This window comes from Abrus precatorius, unplaced genomic scaffold (genome assembly GCF_003935025.1).
Source record: "Abrus precatorius isolate BTA unplaced genomic scaffold, Abrus_2018 Scaffold9, whole genome shotgun sequence".
NCBI lineage: Eukaryota > Viridiplantae > Streptophyta > Magnoliopsida > Fabales > Fabaceae > Abrus > Abrus precatorius.
The window spans coordinates 27,162,796-27,176,292 of NW_020874439.1; the positions used below are offsets into that span (position 1 = coordinate 27,162,796).

General features: G+C 30.6%; 2 protein-coding genes across 2 annotated transcripts; both read right to left on the reverse strand.

The window, feature by feature from the left end:
- Window positions 1–102: 102 nt before the first annotated feature.
- Window positions 103–6,486, reverse strand: LOC113848953 (nucleoside diphosphate kinase 2, chloroplastic). Its single transcript, XM_027478403.1, has 7 exons — window positions 6,180–6,486; window positions 6,037–6,093; window positions 5,735–5,821; window positions 2,348–2,428; window positions 2,140–2,252; window positions 1,938–1,987; window positions 103–533 (listed from the first exon to the last, which is right to left on the reverse strand). The coding sequence occupies exons 1-7, from the start codon at window positions 6,405–6,407 to the stop codon at window positions 466–468; spliced, it is 684 nt and encodes a 227-aa protein (XP_027334204.1). The 5' UTR covers window positions 6,408–6,486; the 3' UTR covers window positions 103–465.
- A 3,591-nt stretch (window positions 6,487–10,077) lies between these two features.
- LOC113848950 (DELLA protein GAI1-like) lies at window positions 10,078–11,586 on the reverse strand. Its single transcript, XM_027478400.1, has one exon. The coding sequence runs from the start codon at window positions 11,584–11,586 to the stop codon at window positions 10,078–10,080; it is 1,509 nt and encodes a 502-aa protein (XP_027334201.1).
- Window positions 11,587–13,497: the final 1,911 nt, after the last annotated feature.

Below are 13,497 nucleotides of genomic sequence, written 5' to 3' on the forward strand. Positions count from 1 at the left end.
TTGCATCAGATTATCTCTTTCTGGGATTACTTCAATACCATAGTGTGGAATGTGGACCATATATTGTTTCTAATACATCAGATGATCTAGGTTTAATAATGAATTTGGAAAATTAATCAATCTTCCTTGCTGTTTTGCTCATCAATCTTGTTTACTGTATTGTTTTAGCTGTATTTATAAATGCAGTTTTGTAGTGTATGGCTGAGTTTTCTTTAATTGCAACTCTTGGTTGATAGTGCCTGTTGCAGTGGCACTTTAGGTAACACAGCATGCCCAACTCATATCCGATGTGACAAAAAGAAAATGGTATGGACTTGAATCTAAGTCGAGCAAAATTTTACAAAAATTCGAGAAGTGCTTAAACTGGGAAGTTAATGTAGAACTACATTGGCCACTGAAAACATTTGATCAGGTTATTGAGCTTGGAAGCTGCATGTATCGTTGTAATTATGCATTTGTGATTTATTATTCCCTCAGCCATGGTGCTTGGACAGGAGTCCATTCGCATAATTCGCCTTCCTTGAACCACAGAGCTGCCACAAGTAGAAATAACGAGTTAATAAAGAATCACATTATTATGGTTAACATTTACATTGAAGCACATTATTATTTTTCATAAAATATATGCCCAATTCAATTGTTCCATTGACTATCTTCCCACACAATATTAGTTGGTTTGCAAGACATTTTCGAAAGATTAGGAATATAATTTTATATAAGATTACAACATCAATAACGTATGCAAGATAATTTAAGGCAGCTATTGTGAGTTATTGATAAACTTGATGATAGAAGTTCAGAACAAGGGTTAGATCATAACCAAATAACGTGTTTTCAGCATATAATACAACTGCCCCTAGTCTATTTAGACTAAAAATTGGATATATATCTCAAGCTAACTCAATCTGTTACAAGTTTATGATTATAAAACACAAATGAGTCAAATTGCATGTGCACTCTTTGGTAAACTCATTGAAGTAAACTGTAACATAATCATTAAACTCTTGATTCTAGAAGCAAGTTTACATGCTGTAATTTATTCAAGACTGTCCTCAAGACTTGGATACTTCGTTGGCTTGAATTGCCTATGTTGTGCAACATATATTAGCTTTATATTGCTACTTTGGAGTTCTCACTGTTATATTTGTTCTGTTTTGTCCAACTACAGAATATACAAGTGCTGGGCTAAGTATATAAATAACGGTAAGGCCAGGTCAACTATTGAATTATCTGTAATTTATTTAGTTATTAATGCTTTTGTATGCTTTTGTATGTGCACTGAGGTTATCTTCCAACCATTAGTTAGAGATCAATTCCTTCACCACATGGTGATCATGAAATTGAGTTTTACCTCCTCCAGCAAAGGATTTTCTATGCTCAAGGGACCTGCATTGCTTTATTAAGGAGTTGGAATGTTGAATATTAATTAGGATATGTTATTAAATTATGTTTGGGTACTAGGATATTTTTTCAAATGGTAATTTTGATGAAAGACTTTGCAAGTCAAGTTTTGAATTTGAGTTTACCAGGGTTTTAGTACGGTACCAAAATTCTCAAGTTTAACAACCTAGTAGTAGGAGGATAATACCACACGAACACTCCTACAATCACTACTCTAAAAGCCATTGCTAATTGAAATAAACTTCTATTTTTTTTATTTTATCATATGAAGTCTGTAATGAAGTCCTTTTGCCAGTCAAACAGTTGCAATTAAACGTCATTTGAGGCTAGCAAAGTCATTTCCAAAAGTGGGTCTATTCAATCAAATTTTCTTGGAATTCAAACTTACCCCCAAAGCAAAATATAGGCAGAAGCTAAAACCCAATGAATAAATTTTAAAATTCAGGCTATATTTTGTAACCCGAACACTTCTGCGACCTTCAAATTTTTGCATGTATTGGGGTTAAGCCGGATACTGGAAAATGTAAGAGGCTTACATATTTCACGCTTGCCATTCTCAGGGCTGTCACTGCCATGAACAATATTCCTGCCAAGTTCATTAGAAAATATAGTCACTCCTGAATCTTGATACTCAATGAGAAATACAGATTCTCTGCAGCCTACATTAATGCTTGACTGACTGAAGGCACTCAAAAGTCAAAGTCAGATGCAAAGATGCAAAAGCATAAAAGGCCTTACCTTCCTGTTTGAACAGCAAGGTCTCCTCTTATTGTGCCTGGTTCAGCTTGAAGAGGATCTGTAACCCCTATAAGCTTACGTGCTGATGCCACTACTCCAACACCCTCCCAAGCCTTGCAAACACAGCATCACATCCAGAAAAAACATTCAGCAGGTACATATTGTAAAAATGTGGGTGAAAATGAGATTTTACTGGAGAGAGATGTACCATACACACAACAGGACCTGAAGTAATATAGTCAATCAACTTGGGGAAAAATGACTTTTGTTTTAAGTCCTTGTAATGCTCCTGGAATTAACAGTCACTCACAATTAGCCTTATATTTGTAAATAGCGCATTCAAAGTTGATGATAACACAAACATCATAGACAGAATCAACATTACTCCAAACATAAGATCCATGTCCATGTCATATGGTATAGTAATCAATCATGAAAACATGGATACAATGATAGTTTGTAATTTGATGGTTGGCCGGGGCAGGTCCAGAAAATGTTTGAGGAAGGGGCCAAAAGTAAATAAATATTGACTTAGAAAGCATAGATCACAAATATGAAATGAAATTGATACGGAGATAAGACAAGTTTTCAAAATTATAGGACACATGACGAGTCACTAACTCATCTAGAAAATTAAAAGTTTTTAGGATATTTCATTGAATTTAAATTATAAGTTAATGCAATTAATTGAAAATTTCAATGGAATGTTATAATTGCTGAAAAATTGATAGATCATTCATATTTTGATGCTAGCATTTAAATTTTGAAGGGATTTAAAAGAAATTGACAATTGGACTAAAGAGCAGAAATTGAGTGCTGCAGAACACAGTTATGGGGACACGGATTTCTGATTGTGGGGACACGATGCTGACAGAGCATGTAAAAGCAGAAAATTTAAAAAATGTGGCATCTTTTATCTTTCATTTTTATTACATTCTGGAAGCGCAGAAATTTAGGTTTTGGTACATTTTACATATAAATGGTAGCTAGGATAGTTTTCTTATATGCTTTCTAGAGGATTCTTATGGAAACTGGCATTCCACTCCCTTTCTCTCTGGTTTTATGTAATGGAACAGTAGCTTCTCTCATTTTCACCTTTCTACTGGAAGCTCTTCTATGAACATGATTTCTTTTTCAGCAATATATTTTAATTTCAGTTTGTTTACTTTCATTATATCTAACTAAATATCTTGAGGTTTACTGAGGATGAATTTATACTTTCCTTTGCAATGAACTAAACATTGAATAGCTCAAGATACAATCTTTAATCTAACATCTTGATTCTGAACTTAATGCTTTTCTGTTCTACGTGAATGGAGTTAATGAAAAGGAGTTTATTGTTGGAAAATAATGAGCTTTCTTGGACTGGGATTAATTTGCTTATTATAAATTATATAGAAATAGAAATTTGTGATGATGTGGTCAATGAGTTTAAATGTTAATATTGAATGTTTTTAGTTTTATCTAAGGAATTAGGGAGTTAATTTCGTTTTAGAACTAATTAACCAAAGAATTAGGATTAGGTATTTTAGAAAATCTGACTATTAGATGAAACTGTATTTTGAATTATACATATATTTTTATGCAGAGAGAAAAAGATAAGAGATTCCGAGCTCACCCTACTTTTTAATTGTTTTCAAACCCAATCTCAGTAATTACAACATTTATATTCTACAGTTAATTTGATTTTTGTTCCCAATTTTAGTTTCTCATTATGCGTATTTATATAATTCAATTCCAACACCTTAAATTCCGTTTTTACAATTCTACACTTAGTTAAATTTAGTTTTGTTTATACTCTATTTTTGGTGACCCAACTAGTGTCATTCTTATGATTTGGTATTTAGCATTAATCCCTGTGAACGATAATCTTTTTTGCCACTTCAACGATTTAGTGCACTTGCCAAAAAGTTTATCAACACAACACAACACAACTATAATTTAACATACCCAAATCTACAACAAAACATGAGAGAATCGTATTTAAAAAATAAGCAAGAGTCATTATAAACATAATAAAATGCTACAATTATCTAATTATTGTAGTGTTAAAATGCATATAGGTACAAGAGTTAAAAAATCGAAGCAAAATTATAATAATGAGGGGGAAATATTTGAACCATCCATGTAATATCCTACATGAATACATATCCAACTCACACAACACAATATGATTATTATTTATAAGTATCCATACTTTTTTAACCTTTATGTACATAATTGTAATAATGATTATAATACCAAAAAAAATTCTTGGAAAAAAATTAAAATCTATTTGATGAGGTAGGTGTTGAGGCCCGCCCTCACCCTTTCCTACATTTGTCCTTAATGGTTGAAGTCACTTACTCAAGCACTCCATATTCTTAAATTTCATGCAACTACAATAAAATCAAATAGTATACATTAAGAATAATTAAATGAGATTTTATTTTATTTTTTGTATATTTTCTATTTGGAATATATACACAATAATTCCGGCATACCTTCTAGATGATATCAGTCCTATTTGTTTTAAAGTTAGGAAAACAATCATTGCACTTTCGAATGAAAATATGTGATTTAGATAAGTTTAGGCATACATTTCAATCACATTCAATGGATCACATATCAATCTTACACAAATTTAAACCAAACGGGCACATAGTTGTTAGAACATATCATAACATCTTCACTGTATCATTAATAACTTAAAAGATCTTCGTAATATATTATAGATTCTTATTGAGGAAACAATGTTCCATTGTTTAGGGAAAAATAGTCCTCTTCTTGTACTATTAGTATAAATAGGACCACTGGTTTAGTATTTTGTATCCAATCATCACACATCATATCAATTTAATAGGTTATTATTAGGAGGCTTCTTTACCTTTTTCCTCTTGCCCTACCTAACTAAACCCCATAATGAGGCCATAGTATCCACCTTGAAGAGTGTTTTTTGTCTCAAATTTATGGAACTAAATAAATTGTCATTTTCCCCTACCATACCCAAAGTATTTTTTGTCATATCTTTTCACTCCATTCCAGATACATTTCAAACTGTAGAACTCTGTTTCAGCACCACCCCCCGAACCACAGGTTGACTTCATTCTGGCCTGTCTTGCCGCATATTGGCTTCATTTCAATTTTTCCTTTCATAGGTTGGCTATCCCATTACGCACCTTCACAACAGCACCTCTCCCATTGCGCACCCTTACAACAGCATCACCAATTATTTTTGCGTTCATAACAAGATAAAGCTTATAGAGGGAATGTTAGAACATTTCAATGTATCTCCTGTGTATCTTGAAATATCTTAGAAGATCTTCATAATAAATTGTGGAATCAATGGGTTTTCTAATGAGGAAGCAATCTTCTCACTGTATTTCCTTATTTAATTAGGGTCGATAGTCTTATTTATTGTATAATTAATAAATAAGATCATTTAGTTAATGTTTTGTATCATACAATTATTGCCCACTCCTAATCAATTTGATAGAATATTCTCTATTTTCCTCCTTCCCGACCTAAACTCCACAATCTCAGAACAATAAGAAAAACCATTGCACGTAACACATGACATACATTGTAACAATCAAGCATTGCAGTGAGTACAAACCTCAGCTAACTCTTTAGAGCACTGGAAGAGCTTCAAGCCAGTTAACTTAAACCCCTTCTTCTCAAACCTAGAAATAATTTCTCCCACCTAAACCAGTTCAACACAGCAAGAAAATTCAGCATTGCTAGCAAGGGAGCCATAAGTGACCATTATCCAAAAGAACGACGACCTAAAGACCAGCATATTAAAAACAAACAAATAATTAAATAATTCTAAGCTTAAATTTCAATTTTAATTTATTTTCCTCTCAATTCGTGAAACCAGAACAGACGGAATTGAAGAAAAGAAAATAGAAAGTTTACAAGGCCACGTTGCACGCCATCGGGCTTGACCATTATGTAAGTTTGGTCCACCTGTTCCTGCACATTAGAAGAAGAAACAATTACAGACACGCTTATGACAAACGAAATTTCAAATAATTGAGAGAGAAAGAGGGAGAGAAAACCATGGAAGCAATTAAGTGAGGAAGGAAAATGGAAGAGGTTCTGGTGCGTAGGGCTTTAGCACGCGGAGGAGAATATGAAAAAAGATGGGATTGCGAAGGAAATGCAGTTAGGCGTTGGTGATGGATGGCAATGGCGCGTAATAGAGGCCTTTTGGTTAGTGTTGGTGAGCGTTGAAGAGAGGATGTGACGCAACCCCTGCTTCCACCGAACACTGCCGCACACTCCATCTTCTTCCTTCCCCTGTCTGCGGCTGTCTTCGGGTAAGAATCAAAATTTCTCTCACCTTTCTTCTTTCCAATTTGGATTGGATGGGGTTAACCAAGAAAGCGACTATATTTAAACTTTTTTTTTTTTTGTTAATTTAATATATATATATATATATATATAATACCTTATATAAGAGGAATTACACTAGAATATACAATTTTTCTCAAATTTATAATCTCTTTTTAATAGTTGAAAAATGAAAGAGTATTCATCTATAAGACATAGTAAAAAATTCTTTTATTATTACAGAAATTGTTTTATCATTTGTTTTACTTCATTTTTATTTTTTAATACTAATTTATAATTTTTTTATCATCTTTCTCTAATTATCTATCAAAAACATATTAAAAATGATTTATATAATAACTTGAAAATTAATAAAATATCCTATATTTTTTACGTGTGAAATAATCATTACTATTATATTAAATATGTATAATAAATAATATATATTAATCATTCATCTTAAAAAAACATAAGTATTTTTAAATTTTTAAAATATTAGAATAATTATAACTATCAGTTTAAAAAATATAAATATCTTTTTAAATTTATTTTAATTAAAATACTTTGTTAATATAATAAATTTTATAATATAATAGAATTAAATATAATTATATAATTAAATAAATTGATATAATAATTATAATAATAATAATAAATTCACCATAAATATAAATTGAGAGTATTTACTCTATTCTTTAAACACATACAAATATAGGTACACTACTCGCCATGAAATAAAAAAACCTTCAAAACATTTTTAATGAATTTCAAACAATTTTTTAAAAATAATATTTAGGAAAAATAGAATTTTTAAAGAAAAATATAATAAATAATTGTATATGTGTTTTAATTTAAATTTTTATTTCTATGCAAATAATTAATTAAGAGTATGTTTGAATATATAATTTAATTAAGTACTTATTTAATATTTTTTATATGAGAGTTTATGTGATTATGTCTTAAATTTTTTATAAATTTTATTAAAATAAATTAAAAATAATATATTTTATAAGTTAGATAAATTTTTAATTAAAATAAATTTTAAAAATTTATAAGAGTAGTAAATTATTTTATAATTGTTTATAAACTCTTCCTAACCACTCATAATAACTAAATAACCAAATAACAATACTCTTTTGTGTAATTGTGTATTACAAATTAGTTATACAAAATGTGGATTATAAATTATAATTAAAAAAGGAGGATTAGAAATACTTAATTAAAAAAACCATAACCCGATGTGACCTAATGGTATTTTATTATTTAGGATTCTAAAGACACTCTCTTGATAGAAGATTAATCAAATATCTATGCTTAATTCCCTCTTACTTGTTTCTTATTTTTCTTAAGAAAAAAATATACATTAGTAATCAATTTTTTTTTTCTAATTAGTTTTATAAACTTAACTTCATGTATTTTTTGTTATTAATTAATTTTCAATATTATTGTTGAAGATCAATAATAGACACCAAAATAACAATGGATGAAAAATTTGTGTGGAGACTAACACACGATCAATAATATAAAATGCTCAATGTTAATTTTATATAAAAATCAAATTAATATTGGTTGTATCTCTACTTGTATCTTTAGAGTAAATAAATATAAGTTATTTTTGACAAATTTTTTCTTTAAAACGGAGCACCATTTTTTCTTTCTAAAATTTCTTATACAAAAAAAATAATAAAAATACAGTACTTGTTTTAAACTCTATTAATTTAATATAAAGATTCAATCAAGATTTAGCCTCGTTTAAAAATTGATTTTTTTTTGTGCGCACACCAATGTTCATTTAACGCCATTATAACAAGCTTAAATAGCAGGACAAAAATTAGTAAGGCTAATTTTTGTATAATACAAAAAGGAAAAAAAAAGAGAGAGAGGATTTTCTCGTACAATTAGACTCATCCATAAATTAGCATTAGGTATAGAAACCAAATGATTGTTTTTAAGACTTTGTTTGATAAACATGTGGATAAATGCTTGTAAGAGAAGAAAATTAATATAACTTTTTCTATAAATTAAAATTAATTTATACTTTTTAATTTATAAAAAAAAATTGATTTTTTATATTTTTTTTTTCTCATGAGAATTTATTCATAAATTCTCCCAAACATCACCTATGTAACTTACCTAAGTAACATAAGTTGATTCACTTGTCTCGTTGAAATGAAACAAAGCAAATATAGATCAGATATTGTTTCCAAGGCATGTCTTAAAAAGATTATGGAATCCCATCACGGTATAAGCTAATTGGTAGCCACATCATAATATATTCGGTATTTAAATAAACATTTACATTTTGGTGGCCTCCTAACCAAGATTAGTTTGTGACGTAGATGTTTTACACATTAATATTGTTATAGTTTAGCTTCTGTATATGTAGTCATCATTTGGAGGAAAGGTTTTTCAAGACGTTGTTGAAAACTTTTAACAAAGAGCAACAATGTTGGGTAATTGAGAAACGTATAGCCTCCTTTCAATAGTACCTTGGGCGAGTTTGATGATGAAATCCATTAATCGGCTCATTATATTTCCTGTTTTCTTTTAGAGTAATGCTAACACTAACACACTTTTAATATTTTTAAAAAGTGTTACGCTGGCATTCCTCTTTCTTCGTCCAATAATGATATAATAACATATGCAAGTAACAACTAGCCAAGAATGATACTGGTTATTGCGATGGTGGCAGTTGGCATCAGGTATGTATAGTTGTGAAATTCACATTGCCTTAGCTGTTGTTCGCCGCCAACAAATTAAAGGAAATAGTTGTTTTTCTATAATTTTTTAAAGGATTGTCTACTGTGTTTTTATACATGATCTGAAATTTTTATACAAAATTTCAATTTTTATTTTCTTATTATGTACTTATCAACACATAACAAAATTTCTTTCAAAAAAAATTAAAACTAGTCAACTTAAATATGCATTAAAATGACTGATGACATGACTTTCAAATCAATTTCCTTCTCTATATGTGTCAAAGCTAGTCTTACTAGAATCTCAACACATCATGTATACTTGCAAATCTTGCCTAGGATAATAAATAGAACATTTGAACTTAAAACAAATGGATGTATTTAGAGGGGACGAGATCTTGACCCCTTCCTTCTCAAATAATTTTCTTAAAAAATTACAGAGATTTTATTTTTATGTAAAAAAAATATGAAATCAATTTACTGATATTATTACGAATTATTAACTCCTCCGTTTGGAATTTGGATTCAGTGTAGTTAAAAAAAGATGTTGTGAGTACAGTCAAATGTAAAGTATCAATGTACTTCACATTTTAAAGTATATATAACTTGTATAAATCTATCAATATTTTAATGTTAAAAGAATGAAAGAAATGTCAGAATTTATATGTTAAGTTCTGGCCCACATTATGCACACCAAACAAGAAGTTCAAATTTTATTTCATCTGTTCGATCCCGAGCAGCCATAAACAGAATTACTGAAAAAGATTTTATTCTTACCCAAAAATTCAGTGCTTTCAAATCACTGATTTGGGTCCTAATTCACAACGTTATTTATTTAAGCACAAACAGCTTCCTATGAAACTGTTATTTATTGACAGATTCCAAACACCAAAGTGAAACATCAGGGAAATGGAGATACACACATTCAGCATTTCCAACAGGAAACTGCAACAATAGGCTTTGACTTCCAGCCAAGCACCAAGCACCCTTTCTCTTCCACAACCGTATACCCATCACAAACCTTGTTCTTGGTTAGCCACTGCTTAGCCTGAGCCACCATCTTAATAGGTGCAGCCTGAAACCCAGCCCTACTCATTCTCCTACGCCACTGGTCCACTCTCTCGTGCCTCTCCATCCTCAATGGCCCCTCACAACTCACAATGTTCTTTATCTCCTCAGCAAAGTAAAACTGCTCCATCTTTGCCCTCTTAGTGTCATATTTTGGCAACATAACATCCAATGAGTCAAAAATAGCTGAGTAATAGTGCAATGACTCCATAAACCTTCCAAGAAAAAAGGGTCCATTATGACTCGAATCTTGCTCCACCATCACCAACACTTTTGGTGAAAGCCCATGAACCATCTGCAAGACAGAGTTCAAAGCCCCACGACTCTCTTTCACCACACAATGCAGCTGAAGAATGCTATTCACCACAAGAACCTCTTCCTCTCTCACTTTTATATCCTCAGGCTGCAAACTTTCTAAATTCTTTTGCACCACTTGGAACTCCAAGTTAATGCCCAAGTTATTTGCATAAACCGAGAGTTCCTCACCGATGGTTTTGAGTCTCTCACAAAGTCCTACACCTGTGATTCTTAGGCAACGTACACGTTGACCAGCACGGTTTGCTAGGCTTTGGATAAGTCCCCTCCACTGGTGCCCATGTTTAAGACCAAGGCTCATACCTAAGTCAACCACATGAACGAAACTCTCACCCTCAAAGGCTTCCAATACTGTGGCATTAGCCACAAAGTGTCCAAACTGAATGTGCGGACATGTTTCATAAACCAACCTAAACGCTTCTTCCTTTTCTTCAGAAGCTGCGTCCATGATGTTCATCATAGGCTGCATCACCCCCACAGGCCCAATAGGTTGGATCAAAGTGAGCCTCTCAGCCAGGCCTTGCACGAAACAAGAAGCGACCCTTTGGAATGAAGACCCGAAAACCAAAGCATTGGCTTTGAGTTCAGATAGTAATATCGAAGCGTGTGATTTGTCACGACATGCCACTGCTTCAGCACATGCAATTAGAAGTTGAACAAGCCTCATTCCATCAGCACACCCATCTTCTTCACTCTCAGAAATGTTCATATCTTCTGATCCCTCTTCAACACCTTCAGCTGCAAGATATCTTTGTGTATAAGTCTGTATGTGATCTCTGAAATGCTTTTTCGTGCTGTTCCTACTGCTATTAGTGTTGAGGCTTGAATGGGTGTTAAAGCTTCCCAACCAAAAGGGAATTTCCACGGTTCTCTTCCTCTTATTATTCCTCGTGGTTTCATCGCATAAGGGAATGAACAAAGTTGGGGTGCTACTCTCCAAAACATGTTGATGGGGACAATAGGCATAGTGATCCATTGTGGGGATATCAACAATATAAAGATTTTCCCCATCGATTTCACCTTTGAAGGCACTATAAAGAGTTGGGGACATCGCTGTAGCCTTGCTTTTCTTCTTCTCTTTTTGTAAAGATTTTCAACAACGCTCTGAAAGAACCTCCCTCCAAGTGATGCCAATAAATAGAAGGCTCTTCAGTCTCTTAACATGAAGTGTTTTTCCTCGTGACGTGATGCACTATGATTTTGCATTAGATACATAAAGAATATGTACCTCAAGTTTTCTACTTGTCCTGTTGAAATGTAACATAGCGATCTATTAGTTATTACCGAAACATCGTTTTTCCCATGATTTTGGAATTTCCTGAACGGTTTACACTGATTGGTCGCCACAGCATTATATATTCCGTAATTAAATAACATGGTCCATTTTTGTCTCCATTTATGCTGTCCTTTTTTGAGGAGAGAACCAAGATCAAATAGTTTGGTGTGTTGGAGGTAAGATTGTTTTATCGTTTAATATTATTATAGTTACTGCAGTGTTAATAAAATCAAATTTGTTAAAAAAAATTATCTTGGGTTTTGGCTGCCCCAGTTATTATCAACCTTAGTTCTACCCCTCGTTCGGGTTTAACGTTTTCTTTGCCTCGTTTTTCATAATCTTCATCATTTATATACTGTGATTAACTCACTAGAGTGAAATGCTTACCACTTACAAGCAATCAATTCTGAGCGACCCATAGAAAGACTGAAAGAGTGGGTTTACGGATAAAATGGAACAAATAGCTCTAGCTAGTGGGAATTAGTAAATAGAAAAATTGCAGATTATAATTAAGCGCGGGTGATATTTAATGCTATAGTTGACTTTTTTTCAGTGGAGAGGGATGAAAAAATTTACCCTCTGCGCGCGCGAGCACACATAATATATATATATATATATATATATATATAATAAAACATTATTCATTAATAAAGTATATATATAACACGATTCTTTTGAAAGACTCCGTTATTTATCAACTATGTTATACTTTATCAATGAATAATATTTTATTTTATTTTATATATATATATATAATGTTATTCAGCACTATAAGGGCATTGATTAATAAAATTAAAGTTATTTTTTAGAAATACTAATTCATGTATTTAAAATTAAACCACTAAATTAACTACAAAAATTTATTAAATCGATATTCAAATAAATTGAAAATAAAAAATACGACATTTTACATTATGATTTAGTTTTAAATTTCTATTATTAAAACCAAATTAAACCACGCACTTATAATATGTTAATTTTTTATATTTTTATATAAAAGATAATTTTTATACTCAATTTTATTATAACATTGATTAAATATATGATATATCATTTCTATTTCCTTAAAACTCTATTTTTTAATTAAGTATCATTTCCTTTTTTAACCAATAAATTTATCATTTTTCTATTATTTATTTTTTTAAAAATTATTTTAATTTTTAGACTACTAATCTGTCTAAATTAACAATTAAATTAAAATTATAATAATAAACTATTTTTAAAAAAATAATCTAAATCAAAACAAAATATCAATTTGGTTTGGTTCAGTTTTAATATTGAAATTGAATAAAATTGAATGACATGTTATTTATGTGTAGTTTGAATTATTTTGAGTAAAAATTGAAGCAAACTAAATTGTGACATTTCTATTTCATTGTATCATACTTTTAATGTTCTCCATCATAATTTTATTTATTATTTATTAATCAATCAATATTCAAGATATCAGTTAATAAATTTTTTTATTCATTATAAGATTAATTTTTTTAAAAATTAATATTAAAATAAATATATTCTTCATATAACAATCTATGTAGTTCTAATTCGTTCATTATTAAATGCAAAGCAATTCTAATTATTAGAATTCTTAATGTGAATACTATCACTTTTATATAAGGTTAATGGAATTATTCATCATTTTAAATATTTATTTTCTAAGAATTGATCAATAAAAAAATAGGTGTT

What these genes read in the sequence shown, in the direction of transcription:
- LOC113848953 (XM_027478403.1), bottom strand. Translation starts at nt 6,407, where the DNA reads ATGGAGTGTGCGGCAGTGTTCGGTGGAAGCAGGGGTTGCGTCACATCC. An exon ending in CTCACTTAATTGCTTCCATG is followed by an intron (nt 6,094 to 6,179) that starts GTTTTCTCTCCC and finishes TCTAATGTGCAG; the next exon opens with GAACAGGTGGACCAAACTTA. An exon ending in GAATGGCAAGCGTGAAATAT is followed by an intron (nt 534 to 1,937) that starts GTAAGCCTCTTA and finishes TACTTGTGGCAG; the next exon opens with CTCTGTGGTTCAAGGAAGGC.
- LOC113848950 (XM_027478400.1), bottom strand. Translation starts at nt 11,586, where the DNA reads ATGTCCCCAACTCTTTATAGTGCCTTCAAAGGTGAAATCGATGGGGAA.